The sequence below is a fragment of the Ptychodera flava genome, chromosome 7, assembly GCF_041260155.1.
Source record: "Ptychodera flava strain L36383 chromosome 7, AS_Pfla_20210202, whole genome shotgun sequence".
Taxonomy (NCBI): Eukaryota; Metazoa; Hemichordata; class Enteropneusta; family Ptychoderidae; genus Ptychodera; species Ptychodera flava.
The window spans coordinates 38,123,819-38,144,324 of NC_091934.1; the positions used below are offsets into that span (position 1 = coordinate 38,123,819).

At 39.9% G+C, this 20,506-nt stretch overlaps 1 protein-coding gene across 1 annotated transcript; it reads left to right on the plus strand.

Moving 5' to 3' along the window:
• The first annotated feature begins 102 nt into the window (after window positions 1-102).
• Window positions 103-20,069, plus strand: LOC139137476 (uncharacterized). Its single transcript, XM_070705600.1, has 13 exons — window positions 103-317; window positions 1,271-1,406; window positions 2,092-2,130; window positions 12,068-12,121; window positions 12,624-12,671; window positions 13,953-14,052; window positions 14,989-15,152; window positions 15,479-15,643; window positions 16,414-16,605; window positions 17,070-17,260; window positions 18,032-18,209; window positions 18,953-19,048; window positions 19,365-20,069. Exons 2-13 carry the CDS (start codon window positions 1,290-1,292, stop codon window positions 19,473-19,475), a joined length of 1,455 nt encoding a protein of 484 aa, XP_070561701.1. The 5' UTR covers window positions 103-317; window positions 1,271-1,289; the 3' UTR covers window positions 19,476-20,069.
• The last annotated feature ends 437 nt before the right edge of the window (window positions 20,070-20,506 follow it).

Genomic DNA, 20,506 nt, shown 5'->3' on the forward strand with positions numbered 1-20,506 from the left:
CGCAGAGCCTCAGATTTAACTAGTCAACAGTTCTAGATCATCAGACCGAAGCATTCGACTGATTATCAATGAATTTTTGCTAATGTTGTTTATTTCATGCAATTGCATGCATGATTTAAAGTCCGGGTCAAAGGATCAAATACCGACATCCAGCCATGCGTGTAGTTGCTATGGTGTTGGACATCCAACCCGTTGCTTCGCTTGTACCTGTCACCGATGCCAATGAAGCCATATCGCATACAATGACTGCAGTCAAGGGTTTGCCTCCTCTCAATAATGCTCTACTTCTCAGCTTTTAGACTTGACGTCAACGTCAGGTAAGTGCGCCACAAACGTTTACAATGGTCTATTGCTTGTTTATTACACCTGGTCAAAAAGACTAAGTTACTGCCGAACAGGACGATCAAGACAGTGCATAAACCTCATAGTCTTTCAGGTGTTCACAGTGGGGCCATGAAGGTCTATTTTTTACCTCCATGGTGAGGCCAAAATTACAGGAATAAATTTAATCTGACACAATCAAGCACTACAACTCTTGTAAGGCAAATAGTCGCAGCAATATTCGTCAAAGTAATACGTGTCACTCTTCAAACTCTTTGTGCATACTGCTGAATTTATTGTTCGAACGTTTGCTTCCGCGTACATGTCTAACTTGAAATATCTATGGACACCTGACCTTTGTTTCCAGTTCCTGATTGGCTATGTGTCTCATCTCTCTATCTACCAGTCTGGCTGTCAATCAATGAGTCTGTATTTCTGTATATGTCTGTATAATTACATGTATGTATGTATGTATGTATGTATGTATGTATGTATGTATGTGGAGGCATCATGGGCCAGTGGCTAGAACAGTGGACTCACGATCACAGGCGGCATGGCTATGGTGTTGTGTCCTTGAGCAAGGCACTTTATTCCTCATTGTTTCTCCCCACCCAGGAGTGATGGGTACCTGGTAGGACAGAGGTTGTAATGTGTGTGTTTAGCTCTGCTGCGCTTATTAGCTGCACATGTGAGCTGTAGTTTGCTCCCCAGGGAGTTGAGTGGTATCATATTAGGTCCAGTGACCAGGGGTAAGAATAATAGTAAAGCGCCTTGAGCACATGTACTTGTGGATATGCGCGCTATATAAGAACCCAATATTATTATTATTATTATTATTATTATTATTATGTATTATTATGTATGTATGTATGTATGTATGTATGTGTGTGTGTTTATTTATGTATTTATTTATTTATTTATTTATTTATTTATTTATTTATTTATTAAGTGGACAATCTTGATAAACCATGGGGTCAGGAGCAAGTAAGTCGAAAGGACGGACGATTAGTCCGTCCATCCCAGCATTGACCAATCAATTTGACGTATATCAGTCGACGTCATCTTCGTCAGTGTCAGCTAATCTGGTGAGTCAGTTTTCCTTGACGCTCCGCTCTTCTTTCTTTACTAAATAACATTGATTGTGGTGACGGCGATTCAATGATTCCTACTTTCGACAGTTTTTGTCTTTCTCCAATTTGTAAAGTGTGTATTGAAATCAAGTCACAAGTTTCTGTCTTTATATGATGAAAGAACACTATTTCCCGTTGAATTCATTGGACGTGGTTGAGATCGCGCTTACAGATGTGATTGATATTACATGTACCGAATCATCTAACAAGGACGTTCCTGTCCAAAGATGTGCGGCAATATTCTCACGTGTTTAAGTCAAAGATATTTCTACTGCTGGAACTAGTCATCACCTATCCGCCCTCTGATACACTACAGCTATTGCAGCAGTAGCTCAACATAGCTGTAGTAATACAGTTCGAAGAAATAGAGCCGTAGTCTCTGTCGCCAGCATTTGTTCTCAAAAGCATCTGCTTCACAAACAATTCCACACATTTTTTCTGTATTTCTAAACGTGTTTGTCCACAAACAATTTAAACACACTCTTCTTGTGCCGTCGTTGGTCACTCACGGACAACAACCAGCGTCAAACTTCAGAAAGACTGTGAAACTCTGACGCCATTTTTCTTCATCAGATGGGGAATGACGTAAAAGGCAGAATAGATTACTCAAAAGTATAATTTTGTTGTCATTATTCCACAGTTAGACGACGACGCTCTGGCATGGAAGCTGCAACAACAGGTCGGTTAACAGTAATATTAACTCTAACTTTCCAAACACCGCATTGTTGACATTTCATTTATAGTGGCGTTGTCCACGAGAACGCAGAGCAATTAGTAAATGAATAAAGAATCATTAAAGTTCAAGTTAAATAGCCTTATAAAATTTTAAGGTGTTCAAGCTTGTCAGAAATACCAAGGAGCAATACGTGATCATTCGAAACATTACTGCACTTTCTTTATTAAAAACGCAGAGAATGATGGTTTTCATTTTCCGGTCAATATTTCAGACCATGAATTGACAAATTATTTTCATTACTAAGAAATCTTTATTGTGGTTTGTGTTCAACCGTTGACAATCCTGGAATTAGACATTCGGTCTGAATTAAGGAGTTGCCAACACTGTCAGTTTCACGTCTGACTTCCTTCAAGACAATTTTTCAACTTTCCAAGAGCTGATTTCTTTGTGATCGACTGACGATTATGATGATGATGATGATGATGATGATGATGATGATGATGATGATAATGATAATAATAATAATAATAATAATAATAATAATAATAATAATAACAAGGCAGTATTGCTGAAGGCAATGAGTACTTGGGCCGTGATAGAGTAATTTTGAGGACAATATATACTACTATTCAAATATGGTCTTGAATTTCCTGCTGTCAATAAGGCATTTGATTAACTGGTTATTAAACGAAACAATGGCATGACAACGGCAAAATATGTCCGGCAACTTTTGTGGGGTTTGAGGCAGGGGTTCTCTATTTATAGTGGAAATTGCTTAAACTCCTCAAATATTCAAATTACAGCAAATTTCTTTTGTTCTTGATGGCAGATGTCTAATATTTAGATGGGCATATTTAGATTTCTACCCTATAGTTATCCCTATATACCAAAAATCGGACATCTAGCTCTATTGGCTCGCTCAGAATTAGATATGCGCATAATTAATGAGGTACAATATGTGGTGTCATAAGGTGTCCCATCATACCAAATATGAAGGGTGTAGCACTTGTGGTTACTGAATTGTGGACAAATATATATATTTGAGGTCAAAGGTCATTGAGATCACATGACATTTTGTCAAAATAATTGTATTGCTAAGTTATTCCTATATACCAAAAATCAGACCTCTAGCTCTATTGGCTCGCTCAAAATTAGATATGCGCATAATTAATGAGGTACAATATGTGGTGTCATAAGGTGTCTTATCATACCAAATATGAAGGATGTAGCACTTGTGGTTACTGAGTTGTGGACAAATATATATATATGAGGTCAAAGGTCATTGAGGTCACGTCACATTTTGTCATAATAATTGTATTGCTAAGTTATTCCTATATACCAAAAATCAGACCTCTAGCTCTATTGGCTCGCTCAAAATAAGATATGTGCATAATTAATGAGGTGCAATATATGGTGTCATAAGGTGTCCTATCATACCAAATATGAAGGGTGTAGCACTTGTGGTTACTGAGTTGTGGACAAATATGTATATTTGAGGTCAAAGGTCATTGAGGTCACGTGACGTTTTGTCAAACAAATTAACTTATCCCTATATACCAAAAATCAGACCTCTAGCTCTATTGGCTCGCTCAAAATTAGATATGCACATAATTAATCTGGTACAATATGTGGCGTCATAAGGTGTCCCATCATACCAAATATGAAAGGTTTAGCACTTGTGGCTACTGAGTTATGGACAATAATGTATATTTGAGGTCAAAGGTCACCAAGGTCACATGATATTTTGTCAAAATGTCTGAGATATCTGCGTGAACCGATGGACTCACTGATGGACTCACGGACGGATATGACCCAATCTATAAGCCCCCTGGACTTTATCCGTGGGGACAAAAAACTGTGTCACTGCATCCTTTAGGCAATATGAATACGATGAGAAACTAATTTTTTATTTTTCTTGGCCTTATACATGGGAGTCTATGGAAAACTGCCTTATACATGCGAGTCTATGGAGGTGTAAACTAAAAAGTCCTCTAACACGGCCAAATTCCATCGCCTTGTGAAACAAATCGACGTGCATCTGTATGGGGTTGGGTACTATTCTTGAGCAAAGTTTGAAAGAAATTGACCAGGGCATGTCTGAGATATCTGCGTGAACGGACGGACGGACTGACATGACCAAACCTATAACTCCCCCAGGACTTCGTCCGTGGGCACTAAAAACAACGCAACAGTTATTACAGCTACACCGGCGGTAGGTTCATATCCAGAGCCCCGTACGGGTCTGCCGCCGTCGCTTGAAAACAATCTCATAAACCTGGCCATATGGGCAACTGTGTATGGGCAGCTGGATACTTGACTTCACGGAGAAGGCGAGCTGTCACGTTCAAGCTCAGGATTATTTGTCGATCAAATTTCAGTAAATTTACCTTACCTAGATGAAATTTTGTCTATGGGCTGAAATTTCGCCGAAGTTTGACAAAATTACATCGATTTTTCAGGTTCATATCCGACATTTTTGAGTTTTGAGTGCAGACAGAAATAAGTTTTTGAGGCAACATGGCTGCGACCCCATGTTGACCCCTAGCCCTGCATACGATGCTATGTGCTACAGCTAACACACAGCATCGTACGCAGGGCTAGCGAGAGAGTTGCCGACATCGACGGTTATTTACGAGAAGTGAATAAAAGACTGTCATTTTTGGAAGCGATCGAGTAGCTGAGGTAGGCTGGGATACGACTTGGGCCCAAGAACGCTGAATTTCGGCAGTAATTTGGCTTTTTACGTCAAGTCCCAAAATGGATTTGAAGTCACCGACCCTACGTACGGGTCTTTGCAGGGCTGTGGTGAGCGGGGCGATTAGCTGTAGCGGAACACACAGCATCGTAAGCAGGGCTAGTTGACCCCAAGTGAAAATGTGTTCGCGATCAAATCTTCCTATATTTTTTTCAGAATTTTCGACAAAATCATTGCTTCTTAAATCGTTTGTAAAACATAAAATACTAAAATAAAAATGCGATGTGCCATGTCTCCAGATTTCTAAAATATCGTTCGTTGACCGTTCGACGGAATACTCATTTCGCAAACTTGTGACGCAGTTGAAATTCAATGCTGACCGCCAAATAATCTTAATGAGACGAGATCATTCTAGACATCCTCCAAATTATCCAACCATTCGCGTTAGAGTTCAGCTCGCTTAGAGTATCATAACATTCTTCGGCCTTCGTTTAGATCGACCCTAAAAATCTCTCCCATTTAGGAAATAAATACACAAGCTACCTTGACAAAACTTCGTGCACCATCCAGGACCAAACGCACTACAAATCTGTCTTGACGTCATCATCTCCTTACATGGTAATCGGCATACCGTATTTTTTAGCAAAGGAGACATAGAATACGTCGGAGTATTCAGTTTTAAAACGTATTACATTGTGTGATGTTGTCAAAATAAGGTAATGTTACTGCAGTGGTATAAATTACAAAACACAAAAGTTCAAATCAGTTTATTTTGGACTGGCTTTATCCGACATTTCATATTGTTTCTTATGCCAGATTTGACCACGTGCTTGCTGGCGACCCCTTTACATGCAAATTTTGTGTCAAATGGTGTGTTCTCCTGGAAAAACAAACGTACGATTTCTATATGAAGGAGGCGAAATTTGCCCTCAAAACTCGAAACCACCCCTTTATGGGGTGTACCTAGCTATTTTGAACGAGCTTCTCGAATCTGCAGCTCTATTTCGAAATGATGGTCTGGTTTTCTCAGCTCAAGGATAAGTGTTCTCCATCGCTGTGGGCATTACTATTCTCAACTGGGGGTATAGTTTCCAGTCGTAATGTTTTTCATTGTGTCCGGGATATAAAACCTGTCCTTTTCACACTTTTACTTTGATTAACACTAGTCCACATCTTGTCAGCGATTAAACATGTTTCAAGTTTAAATGTTAAATTCTGGTCTCGAGCCCTCTTGTTCGACCAAACTGAAATTACCCCTCCCACTTTGGCTCGTCCGGTGGGTGTAGCAAGGGTCGTGCCATCGCCTGGGAAACGGAGGGTGCATTAATTGTTGCATTTCGATGCACATTTTGATTATATTCAGAAGATTTTGTGGCAAAAACTCAGATAGAGAAGCATTAATATTCACATCTCACTTATTCAAGACTGGCTGAGAGCAGCACTTCCATTCAGTTAACATGATTACGCCATTTATTATGCCAAGAAAGATGAAGCCAAGACATTTTGCCCTCCCTGGTCTCAGCCAGAAATGGTTATACCTTACAGAGTTTTTTCCCACGGAATGAAAACAAATGTACTTGGGCTGAGGCCCAAGTACAATAATAATTATTATTATTATTATTATTATTATTATTGTTAACATTGTAGTGGATATTATATTTGACTTTCCGCCCTAGATGCTCTTCTTCTTAAAACTTTGGAGCAACCAATTCTCTTTTCGGCGGTGTTTACGAAAAACTGATATATCTAGCCACAAAATGATTGCCATGGAAACAGGCTGCATGAGTACAAAGATCACTTTTGTTCATAAAAACCCATCAAAAAACGTTTTTCGAAAATTTGATGCATTCTTAGCCTTTTTCTATGGTCTTTGGCAAAAATTGATATTTGGACCCTAGAATCGTTGCCATGGAAACATGGGCATCTAAACGGATCATTTTTGTTCGTTTCGACCAAAAATATCGCTATGCTGAAATTTTCGGGAAAATCAGACCTACTTTTATTCACATTATGATCATTGTATAATTCTTCATTTTATTGTACTTGGGCCTCAGCCCAAGTACATTTGTTTTCATTCCGTGGGAAAAAACTCTGTAAGGTATAACCATTTCTGGCTGAGACCAGGGAGGGCAAAATGTCTTGGCTTCATCTTTCTTGGCATAGTAAATGGCGTAATGATGTTAACTGAATGGAAGTGCTGCTCTCAGCCAGTCTTGAATAAGTGAGATGTGAATATTAATGCTTCTCTATCTGAGTTTTTGCCACAAAATCTTCTGAATATAATCAAAATGTGCATCGAAATGCAACAATTAATGCACCCTCCGTTTCCTAGGCGATGGCACGACCCTTGCTACACCCACTGGACGAGCCAAAGTGGGAGGGGTAATTTCAGTTTGGTCGAACAAGAGGGCTCGAGACCAGAATTTAACATTTAAACTTGAAACATGTTTAATCGCTGACAAGATGTGGACTAGTGTTAATCAAAGTAAAAGTGTGAAAAGGAAAGGTTTTATATCCCGGACACAATGAAAAACATTACGACTGGAAACTGTACCCCCAGTTGAGAATAGTAATGCCCACAGCGATGGAGAACACTTATCCTTGAGCTGAGAAAACCAGACCATCATTTCGAAATAGAGCTGCAGATTCGAGAAGCTCGTTCAAAATAGCTAGGTACACCCCATAAGGGGTGGTTTCGAGTTTTGAGGGCAAATTTCGCCTCCTCCATATAGAAATCGTACGTTTGTTTTTCCAGGAGAAAACATCATTTGACACAAAATTTGCATGTAAAGGGGTCGCCAGTAAGCACGTGGTCAAATCTGGCATAAGAAACAATGTGAAATGTTGGGTAAAGCCAGTCCAAAATAAACTGATTTGAACTTTTGTGTTTTGTAATTTATACCACTGCAGTAACATTACCTTTTTTTGACAACATCACACAATGTAATACGTTTTGAAACTGAATACTCCGACGTATTCTGTGTCTCCTTTGCTAAAAAATACGGTATGCCGATTACCATGTAAGGAGATGATGACGTCAAGACAGATTTGTAGTGCGTTTGGTCCTGGATGGTGCACGAAGTTTTGTCAAGGTAGCTTGTGTATTTATTTCCTAAATGGGAGAGATTAGGGTCGATCTAAACGAAGGCCGAAGAATGTTATGATACTCTAAGCTAGCTGAACTCTTACGCGAAGGGTTGGATAATTTGGAGGATGTCTAGAATGATCTCGTCTCATTAAAATTATTTGGCGGTCAGTATTGAATTTCAACTGCGTCACAAGTTTGCGAAATGAGTATTCCGTCGAACGGTCAACGAACGATATTTTAGAAATCTGCAGGTGCTGCCAACTAAGCTGTTCGTGCAAAAAGGTGTTTGTGCGCAGTTTTTCAGCGGGCGGGCAAATTTTAAAACTAATCAGCGGGAGGGTAGAAAAAATCGATATTTACTGTGGGCGGGAAAGACATTTCATTATTTTCAGTGGGCGGGGAGAAGAATTTTGACAGTGGGTACCCGTAAATACGTAGAGGGAGGGGAAAAACGTAGTTGATTGAAGTTGAGGAAGAGGGGAGCAATGTTTCAAGGTATACTGCTAGCCGCTCGCACGGTTTTGTGTTGATTTGGGTTGTCTAGTGGGTATCTAGTGGGCAACAGGGAATTTCAGTAGTGGGGAGAGGGCAGTGGGGAGCTTGAATTGTTTTGGGGAGTCGGGAACGGGCAGACCATAGATACTGGAGGGCAGTGGGCATCAAACGTCAGTGGGAGGGCACAATTTTCGTGTAAGCCAGTGGGAGGGCAGTTACGAACAGCTCTACTTTCCCCTCCGAATTTTAGGTCAAGGTCAAAAATACGTAAAATTGGTATATTAGCCTTCAAAACATGTTTTGTGATGATTTTGCGAAATTGATGAAATTTACCAGTTGGCGGCACCTGAATCTGGAGACATGGCACATCGCATTTTTATTTTAGTATTTTATATTTTACAAAAGATTTAAGAAGCAATGATTTTGTCGAAAATTCTGAAAAAAATATAGGAAGATTTGATCGCGAACACATTTTCACTTGGGGTCAACTAGCCCTGCGTACGATGCTGTGTGTTCCGCTACAGCTAATCGCCCCGCTCACCACAGCCCTGCAAAGACCCTTACGTAGGGTCGGTGACTTCAAATCCATTTTGGGACTTGACGTAAAAAGCCAAATTACTGCCGAAATTCAGCGTTCTTGGGCCCAAGTCGTATATCAGCCTACCTCAGCTACTCGATCACTTCCAAAAATGACAGTCTTTTATTCACTTCTCGTAAATAACTGTCGATGTCGGCAACTCTCTCGCTAGCCCTGCGTACGATGCTGTGTGTTAACTGTAGCACATTGCATCGTACACAGGGCTAGGGGTCAACATGGGGTCGCAGCCATGTTGCCTCAAAACTTATTTCTGTCTGCACTCAAAACTCAAAAATGTCGGATACGAACCTGAAAAATCGATGCAATTTTGTCAAACTTCGGCGAAATTTCAGCCTATAGACAAAATTTCATCTAGGTAAGGTAAATTTACTGAAATTTGATCGACAAATAATCCTGAGCTTGAACGTGACAGCTCGCCTTCTCCGGGAAGTCAAGCATCCAGCTGCCCATACACAGTTGCCCATATGGCTAGTCTGGTTCCCTGACCCATTTCCCCGGTAGAGGGCGTGGGGAAATATAGGGTCAGGTACCGGGTAGCCATCTTGAACAGAATTTTGTTCAAGATGGCGGAGGTTAGTCACCTGACAGAACATGCTACAACAAATATGGCTGCTACTATGAAAACGCCGGTCAAAATTCGACTGGATCAGAATTATGTTCAAACACTGGTATCCGAACCAAAAACATTGGCACACGAGACGGGAAACATAAACTGAAAGGATTAATCCAGAAGTACGGGGAAATAGAGGTGATTGAAGACTGGCTGTGATATCGCAGCAGTACGTGGCGTGTATCGAACGCGCAAGGGTCATTAAGGTCATCGCCGACTGTGGCGTGACCCCAATGACCGGAGCACGTTCGATACACGCCACAAGTACTGCTGCGATATCACAGCTAATTGAAAGCAAACTTTGTTGGAACTGTGAATGACGATTGATTTCGATGGATAGAATGGTGTCCGAATTTTGTGAAAAATGCAAGGCATCATGTCGACGTTCTAAAAGTATCAAGAGGTGTGCTAAATCACAGTGGCTAAATCATGCAGGTACAAAGTCTTTCTTTCTACCTCCACGGCTTTGTGGTACAAACAAAAAGTTGGTGTCAAGTGAGCCTGAAAGTGCGAAACCCAAGAAACATGAGAAAAAGTTACAACTTTTACTTTCATCCAATCACAGCCTGTTTTATTTTAACCCAATAGCGTCCATGTTTACATTAGCCGGTACCTGACCCTATATTTCCCCACGCCCTCTATCGGGGAAATGGGTCACTGGGAACCAGACTACCCATATGGCCAGGTTTATGAGATTGTTTTCAAGCGACGGCGGCAGACCGTACGGGGCTCTGGATATGAACCTACCGCCGGTGTAGCTGTAATAACTGTTGCGTTGTTTTTAGTGCCCACGGACGAAGTCCTGGGGGAGTTATAGGTTTGGTCATGTCAGTCCGTCCGTCCGTCCGTTCACGCAGATATCTCAGACATGCCCTGGTCAATTTCTTTCAAACTTTGCACAAGAATAGTACCCAACCCCATACAGATGCACGTCGATTTGTTTCACAATGCGATCGAATTTGGCCGTGTTAGAGGACTTTTTAGTTTACACCTCCATAGACTCGCATGTATAAGGCAGTTCTCCATAGACTCCCATGTATAAGGCCAAGAAAAATAAAAATTTAGTTTCTCATCGTATTCATATTGCCTAAAGGATGCAGTGACACAGTATAGATTGGGTCATATTCGTCCGTGAGTCCATCAGTGAGTCCATCGGTTCTCGCAGATATCTCAGACATTTTGACAAAATATCATGTGACCTTGGTGACCTTTGACCTCAAATATACATTATTGTCCATAACTCAGTAACCACAAGTGCTAAACCTTTCATATTTGGTATGATGGGATACACCATTAATTATGTGCATATCTAATTTTGAGCGAGCCAATAAGGCTAGAGGTCTCATTTTTGGTATATAGGGATAAGTTAAAATATAATTTGTTTGACAAAACGTCACGTGACCTCAATGACCTTTGACCTCAAATATACATATTTGTCCACAACTCAGTAACCACAAGTGCTACACCCTTCATATTTGGTATGATAGGACACCTTATGACACCATATATTGTACCTCATTAATTATGCGCATATCTTATTTTGAGCGAGCCAATAGAGCTAGAGGTCTGATTTTTGGTATATAGGAATAACTTAGCAATACAATTATTTTGACAAAATGTCACGTGACCTCAATGACCTTTGACCTCAAATATATATATTTGTCCACAACTCAGTAACCACAAGTGCTACACCCTTCATATTTGGTATGATGGGACACCTTATGACACCACATATTGTACCTCATTAATTATGCGTATATCTAATTCTGAGCAAGCCAATAGAGCTGGATGTCCGATTTTTGGTATATAGGGATAACTATAGGGTAGAAATCTAGATATGCCCATCTAAATATTAGACATCTACCATCGAGAACAAAAGAAATTTGCTGTAATTTGAATATTTAAGGAGTTTAAGCAATTTCCACTATAAATAAAGAACCCCTGCCTCAAACTCCACAAAAGTTGCTAGACATATTTTGCCGTTGTCATGCCATTGCTTCGTTTAATAACCAGTTAATCAAATGCCTAATTGACAGGAGGAAATTCAAGACCATATTTGAATAGTAGTATATATTGTCCTCAAAATTACTCTATCACGGCCCAAGTACTCATTGCCTTCAGCAATACTGCCTTGTATTATTATTATTATTATTATTATTATTATTATTATTATTATTATTATTTATATATAGCGGCCTACATCCACTAATAAAAGTGCTGAAAGGCGTTTTGACACCAGTAAAAAAGTAAAAAGACACTCACACATCATTTAAAAATCCGGATAAAAAAATAACCACGAAGAGCAAAAGGATAAAAGAGTGGTCAAGAAAATAATAATATTGCTAGATGACAGTTACACCAGACAGCGTTGGCAGCTCCTCAATTTAGACTATATTTCTAGTTCCCGTATTGCCCATGGTTCAACGCAAACCTCTGTATACATTCTTTCTAAAGGAAGAAGGTAGAAATTACGCCCACAGGATTCAGGACCAATTAAATTATTACAAGGTACTGTTATATCGGTATAATGCTTTATGTAAATTATTATAGAAATTTACAACAGAGAGAGAGAGAGAGAGAGAGAGAGAGAGAGAGAGAGAGAGAGAGAGAGAGAGAAGCAGATATAATACCGTCAGACAACACGACCAGTTTGAGACAAAAATTGGGAAACAGACGAACTTTTTCCTCAGGGCATGCGACTCTTACACGTCAGACATAGTCAGATGACAAATCCTGACAGAGAGCAAGATGATGAGATAGAAATACAAACAGACACACAGATACATGGACATGGGCGGTCAAACAGTAAGAGAGGTTCTGAAAGCAAGGGGCCAGAAGAAAAAATGGATCAGACGATGACAGCAGATTGAATCACTCGTAAACACTGTCCAGCAATCAGAAAGACATAACACACAAACACAAAGATGCCCTTCCTCGTGATCTAAACTTAATTATCCATTAAGGAAGCTCTTTAAAATGATGAACGCTACTTTTCTTTTTCTCGCTGTAGGGAGGTGAATATGGAGAGCCACCCTCTTTTTCTGAAAGTCTTATTAAGGTCAGTAGAGATGTAAACGAGTCACATGACTTAGGGACCGTTCAGTTTTTACTGCCTGGGGGGGGGGGGCCGGCAAAATCTTGTCGCCGGTGTTCAAAAAAATATAGACCCCCCCCTTTGTCAGACGAAAAAAATTGATGACCCCCCCCCCCCCCGCTGAAAAATAACCAAAACCCATATGTCAAATTTACCCGCACGGTTAGGATTTGAACGCCGGTACGCGGCGCACTTTATTCGTGTAGCTGAGATGCCAGTGCACAAACTTCTCAGCCACATCCATGCAAACGTCTGTTACTTAGGACGACTGTAATGCAATTTTTAACTTCATTTCCGTAGACAACTTATGTCCATGGACATTGTATAAAGTAAACTTTATTGGAGTGGTTCGCCAAAGGCAGCCCTCCGGTTAAGAGGGTCATGGGCCATTACGTAAAGTCAACTTTATTCTAGTGGGCAACCAAAGGTGGCCCGCAGGTAAAAAGAGGGTCGATCATGGCCATTGCACGAAGTAAACCTTACTGAACAGGGCCGCTGAAGGCGTACAGCCGTTAAGATGGTCATGGGGTATTACAATAAAGTCAATTTATTGTAGTGGGCTGCCGTAGGCGGCCCGCCGGTAAAGAGGGTCGATCATGGCCATTGCATGAAGTAAACCTAATTGGAGTGGGCCGCCAAAGGCGTCTGCCCGTTCAGAGGGTCATGGGTAATACATAAAATATTTTTATTGTAGTGGGCCGCCGAAGGCGGCCCGCCGGTAAAGAGGGTCGATCATGGCCATGGCATAAAGTGAACTTTATTGTGGGTATTATGTTTTTGAAAATGTGGTGACCCCCCTTTCCTACCAGTGAAAAAGTGATGACCCCCCCTTCGCGGATTCCAAAATTATGATGACCCCCCTGGATTTTGCCGCCCCCCCGGCCGTAAAAACTGAACGGTCCCTTATTTGCAATATTACATCAGGGTGACAAATTGCGGTAGCACAGGATGTCTTACCACGGTGTGTCTGTCACTGAAATCGAACGTATAATTACTGTTTTGGTTCATACTTTCCGGAACTACATTTTTGGTCGATACAAGAAAATTAATTATCGATTTGATAATCTTATTTACATCTCGATAGACACTACAAAATGCGAATTATGGACAATTTAAATAAGGTATATAAGTTATTCTAATGAAATGATTATATATTAAAAATCTGATGGCAGGTTTTGCAGAGATTTTTGAACACAGGGTTTTGCTTTTTATTGATACGAACTGCCATTTCATTTTCCACAATAGAGAAAACAGAAACGTACTCTCGAAGCAATAGCGACAGAATTGCAAGAATTGCGGAGAACACAAAGGAGTATGAGAAAGTTTATACGAGAGGAAATGAAAGGTATGTTTCAATGCCTTACCAAGTGATGTATTTTTATCAATCCGTAATCGATTAAATTGTTCAGTCAACAAGTTCAAGAGGAACTGGACAGGATACCACTCGTTTATCGAACTGAACAGAATTTTTATAACAATGCAATGAGTGCAACTATTGACTTTCTCCTATTTCGCATTATACAGCTCTGGTTGCCGACACAAATGGTCTGCATATGCTCATGTGAACACCATTCGCTGAAATTGAGGGCTGTTATGCACGAATTTATCTTGAAGTCCAATCCACGCGCTTAGTGGAGTGAATCTGCATAGAGACTTACCCAGTAGCATGATTCCTCCATAAAAGTGAGATTAAAATGCTGATTGGCCGTTGTGTAGTCATATGTTTGCGAGACGTATGTTTCTATAATTGTCATATAATATGATTGGTGTTCTTTTTTGGTAATTGAATTTTGGTCGATCTTCAATTATCAGTTTATATTTTTACTTTATATAAACAAAGAAATACGGAGGCACCGTAGACCAGTGGTTAGGGTAACGGACTCACTATCGGAGGATGGTGAGTTCGAGACCCGGTTCAAGTCCCGGTAGATCCAGAGTAGCGGATTTACTGTCGGAGGACGGTGAATTCGAGACTCTAGCTCGGTGTTGTGCCCTTGAGCAAGGCACTTTACTCCTCTGTGCTCCATTGGGGTTGTGAGTATTACAGTATATAATATTATGCAAGATAAAGTATTACAGTATATAATATTATTATACTGTAATACTTTATCTTTATTGAAGAAAATTTGAACTTATTTTTTGTATCACACTTTTATTGCCACAAATGTGATGTAAATCCTATATTTACAAGCAAGCAATAAAATCATGTATAAAACGACGGAACACCTGAAATTTGTTGGAACTAGGTATTTGGTCACAAGCTCATCTTCTCGTGTGACAGATATACATGGACTGATGCAAGAGGTCAAGGCCACGGTTTGGGTTTCAATGTCAGCGTCGCCAGAGAGAGATGACGTAATGGGCGAGGATAGAGAATTTGACTCTGAGCAACTCAGGGTACGCTACGTACACGAATATTCATGCAAACGGTATTACTACAACAAGGTACGGAGCTTGTGTCACGTGATTGTTTTTCCTTTATGTACAAGTATATATTTGCCGGTGAAATCCGTGTTATTGCTTTCTGTTAACCTAGCATGAGGATTTTATTGTCTGAGATTTTTTTTGCAAAGTATGTACACGGACACTGATATAATTTTCCAGAGGAAGACGTAAATATTTTAGGTTCAACATGTATAATTTCACGGAATTTCTGAAAACGAAGCCAAATGCTCGCTGTTGAACAGGAATCATCTGTTAAGTTCACGTAACTAACCTATTTGTTTCTCTCTTCATCATTTAATCGCTTTCCATCAACCTTGGTCATACAGCTTCAAGAAGTCAAGGGCAACATCCGGGTATTCTGTCGCTTCCGCCCGGGCGATAAGTCCAAGTTTTGCGTAGAAACTGTTTCCGATCAGGACATCAATTGTACAGTAAGGGGAATAAAATGCAGATTTGACAAAGTTTTTGCCGTGAGTGCCAGTCAAGATCAGGTATGTCTGGAGTAATTTGACATCTGAATAAAACCTAAAGCTAGGGCTTTTTCAGTTTTTCTTTATTGGCTATAGCCACAGACTCTCGTTTTTCTCGAGAGTCTATGCTATAACAGTCTCTATCCCCTGATAGGAAGGGTGGTGAAGCTATCGGCTTAATATCGACCGAAGCGATTTAAGGTAGTATGCGCCTCGATAGGGGAAGACTTAAACTTTTGCTCAAACTTTCCTTCAGAAGACATTGAGCCATGCTCTTACCCAATCAAGAATAAAAATCAGGGGTCATTGTGTAAATTGTGTAATTAGGGAAACACATTTTCAAACATTTTAAATGCAACTTGGCCACCATCCCTCAGTGTGTTAACTCTATGGAGAAAAATAAAAATATTTTTCAATTTGCGAAAAACTAAGACGTCAATTTTTCGTACTCCCACAGCATTAAGATGGGCCCAAAATATGGTAGATCGCAACGCCGAAGGAGACAATGTGAGAGTCCGAAAATCTGTCCCTGGGCGCACTCAACCTTTAGAAGTTGTACTTCTATGATGGTTTCATATGATATATTTGGACGTTACTTACATAAAGGTTGTGTTGATAGGCTTAATACTGGGCAGTTCGGCGGATTTGAACGAGAGAGTGTTGTTGCAAGAAGGACGAAAAAATTGAACTGCATATTACATTACAGTAAATGAAAAAAAAACAGCCCTGAAAGTGGCTGTGTATAGTTGCAGCTTATCTCCTTGAATAAATATTTTTAACGTTCTTTCAAGGTCTTTGAAGAAATAACTCCGCTGACATTGTCGGCTGTTGACGGTTACTGTGTGTGTCTATTCGCATACGGTCAGTCGGGTTCCGGAAAGACACATACGTTATTTGGGTCTGGTGATGGAATTGGACTGAAGGCTGCCAAGGGTATTCTTGGTTTATGTGATAATAACAGACACATCCAATACCAGTTAAAGGTAGGATATGTATTATTCCTTACACTATTACGGAATTATTTATGTCTGTTTGGTTTGTTTATCCATCTGTCTTTTTGCCGATCTGCATCAGTATCTCTCTACCCATCTCTCCCTCCCTCTCTCTCTCTCTCTCTCTCTCTCTCTCTCTCTCTCTCTCTCTCTCTCTCTCTCTCTGAAACGTCGACTTACCAGCCTGGCCGTCTGCCTACTCGCCAACTCATTTGTATATGTCTATCTTTCTGTCTTTTTGCCTGTCTCTCTGCCTGTCTGCCTGTCTGTCTGTCAATTTCTATCCCTGTTTCTGTCTCTACTGCGTACTATTATTTTCAGTTCGTAAAGTGTTCACAAACTGCTGTTTCACATTGATTTTATTTCGGTATTGCTGTTCTAGATATGTGTTCAGAACGCTTCGGAAGTTGCAATTGCAAAAGCACAATTTTCTGATCAATTGATTAATATTTCAGTTATCTGTAATAGAGATTTATAATGAACAAGTTCACGATCTTCTATGTGATAAAGCCAACTCGGACATGAAGCAGGGTGAAACAAGTGATGAATTGAACATTGAGGGCGCTTCGCAAGAGCCAGTCGATACCCTAGCAGATCTGGCGCGTTTCGTGGAGATGGGAACAAAAGGAAGGCGGAAATCGACGAGGTAAAAGATCTCACTAATGAATAAACTGAATCTTTAACTGCCTTATATTTTGATATCAGTTTTCAACTTCTATTATAGCGCCGTAAACTTGAACTTGCGCGAATTACGTATGAGATGGCTTTAAAAGCTTTCCGCAAAGCAAGTTTGTGAGAGAGCTAGCAGGTACGTGCATATATAAGAAAGTAAGTAACCAAGTATATAGGTGAGTGCGTAAGTAGGTAACAGTATAGATAGTATAAGCGAGTCTGGCTTCTATCCTGTACAGTAAAAGGTGAGCCTGTGAGTGATTGAGTGAATAAGTAAGTTTACCATGTAGACAGCAATTTTCGTACATAACTAAGTAAATAAATCAAAAGTGAGCTAAAATATAAATAATTATATAAATAGATAGATATATAAGAAGCTAGCCAGCAAGCCAGCTAGATAGATGATAGATAGATATATATATAGGTAGATAGATAGATAGATAGATAGACAGATAGATAGATATATAGATAGGTAGATAGATAGATAGATAGGTAAATACTTTACTTACTTACTTACTTACTTACTTACTTACTTACTTACTTACTTACTTACTTACTTACTTACTTGATTTCAGGAAATTAAAATAAATAAACAAATTGAGGAGAGAGAGCTAATTAGAAACTGGGCGACACACGTTAATCAGTATATTGAATGTATAAAGTTCATGTACTCCTTTACCATTCAAGTTATTTTGTTGGGAAACACTATAACCTTTATTATAAACATTTTGTCTGTGTCTCACAGAAATCAATCACACATGTTGGTTACTCTGCAAGTTACTGGAGCAGATAGAATTTCCAACACCGTTACTCGAGGCAGCTTGATACTCGGTGATCTGGCCAGCACAGATTCCATGGATGTACGAAAGTCAGGCGACTCCGAATCGTTAGCGGTTCAAAGGTCATTTGATGCCCTGAAAGAGGTGAGGAATTGTTCCTTCAAAGTGTGCCCGAGAAACTGATTGGCCCAAAGGAATGTTAATTCTTCAAATTGCAGGCGATTTTCATCATTTTGGTGGCAGAAACGGATAGGATGAAAGGTATTCAATAAGTGCAAAATGTATGGAAAACGATCCTCGTATATAGAGGAATTACTTGTGAAATGTCAGTAAAATTTTTATTAGTTAGGGAGTCAATAGCAATAATATCCCATGTTGCTTTTGTCATGATGCCTTTTACGTCTTTCGGTTTCGTGGCGTACGCCATCCACTTAGCATTTAGGCTAAACGACAAACTAAATCACTTATACTTTCCACAAGGAAACTTTAAATCATTACCTTTCGAATTCAAAATGAAAACCCGAGGGTCACCGTGTAAATGTTGTACTATAAACACAAATTAGCCAATATTTACCGACTCTTTAAATTGGCGGCCATCCCTGTGTTGAGTCCACGAGGAAAATTAGAATTTCGATTTTAACAAAAATAAGCCGGTGAAAACGTAAATTGCCCTATAAGCTTCAAAATGGGCCCCAACAAGTGGTAGACCTAAGTATTGTTAAAGTTTGAGAGTCCGAATATCTGTCCCCAAGGTGAGTTCTACCTTAATGTTATTCTACAGATTAAACGTTATCTTCAATAGCATCATTCCCTATCACCGTCCTGATAAACTCCTTCACGGATGGTGATCTTAAATATGACTTTGAACACTTTATATACTTGTACAGGTGTTGATCAAACTTCGCAACGGTACAGGAGACGCCAACTTCAGGAAGTCAGCCCTAACTACCTTACTTCAACCGTTCCTTGGACCTGATGCCAAGGTTGGTATAAGTGACTGTAAACAGTTGGGTGCGCATAAAGTGAATTTTTAATTCCCCTGCAAGTGAAGAATGGACCTAAAGCGACCTTTCGAGCAATTTCCTACAATTGTTTATTTTTAAAGAGATTTTGGAATATTTTTTCTGATATATTCAGCTTATGTAAACGAACAATTAGAATATCTGAACATCATGCCAATATTTACATAACGTTAATTATGGTGGTTGAATAAACGCCGCGGCCTTGCCAGCCTGTATTAAGTCTTACTGAAGGAAAGGATGGTTTTGTGTACTGAATTTTTGTCGTCTGTTTTTACAGGTTTGCCTTTTTATCACTATTAATCCACAATGGGAGAATATGAACGAAACAATCAATAGTTTGCAGTTTGGTTCAAGTATACAGCAACCTGCTCAAGTCCTGCTGAGTTGAAAAAATCCAAGTTGCAACACAGGAAGTACTAAATGTCGGCCTCCATATTGGTATCTGCACGACTGCGCATTCTGTAGCTCTTTCCCATGGCTCATGCGCAGTGCAGAACCAAGATAAACATATCGATATAATGGAATATCTCGGGAACCCAATATCCAAAGGATAGTTGCTGAATTTTGTTTTTATAGGGTTTTTTGCAGGAAAATTCAATCCCACTATCCACTTGCAAACGAGCCATTTCTCTTTTTTGAAGTGTTGCTTTTATTATTATTTATTAATGAAGTGTTGTTTTATTATTGTTGTCATGCTTCGGTAACTGAAGCAGACACACCAATATGTTGATTGTCTGCAATCAACATCATTCTGAGATGGCAAACGTTACGTTCAAAGCCTCAATTCTGTCTGTCAGCGTACAGGTCAAACAGGGCCATTGTATCGCATACGGGTCATTAGCACTGGCATTAATAGCCAACTGAGGGGAGAGACAACAAAACAGCCAAAACTTCTGTACGTGTACCTCATATGCATGACTTTATTTTGTTTTTGGATAATGTTTTTTGTGGTACTTTGAAATAAACCCATTACATAGGTTAATACTCCCATGCTTTGTGTTTAGCATCATATACATACATTTGTATCAAGAATTCACTCTTACAGTTTCGAAATCAAAATACATATCCACATTCGAATACTGATTCGTTTCATCGTAAGTTCATTCGTCATCAGTCCACGAATGAGAAAGACGACTGCAAGGTGAACCACAAGCCTCTCTGACATTGGCTGGTGGTACTTAATCTGGACTTTCGCACATTTCAGCCATTTCTGTAGACAATCACCGTCCCATCCAGCGTATCTTCAAGGCATGATGTTTGCACCATCATTAATAATGTCAAATCGCCTACCTCGGACCGTTTGCAACCCGCCCTCGTCTCTCTCATCTCGGTCATGGATCACCTCCATCTGTTGGAGCGCATATTCCATGCGCCGGTGCATACCACTCAGCATAGAGTCGATCGGGCTGCCCGTTCAGT

Bases quoted from the DNA above. Each gene is read 5' to 3' on its own strand.
- LOC139137476 (XM_070705600.1), top strand. From the start codon at position 1,290: ATGGGGTCAGGAGCAAGTAAGTCGAAAGGACGGACGATTAGTCCGTCC. The intron at 1,407-2,091 runs GTGAGTCAGTTT...ATTATTCCACAG, and splicing joins CGTCAGTGTCAGCTAATCTG to TTAGACGACGACGCTCTGGC. The intron at 15,644-16,413 runs GTATGTCTGGAG...CGTTCTTTCAAG, and splicing joins TGAGTGCCAGTCAAGATCAG to GTCTTTGAAGAAATAACTCC.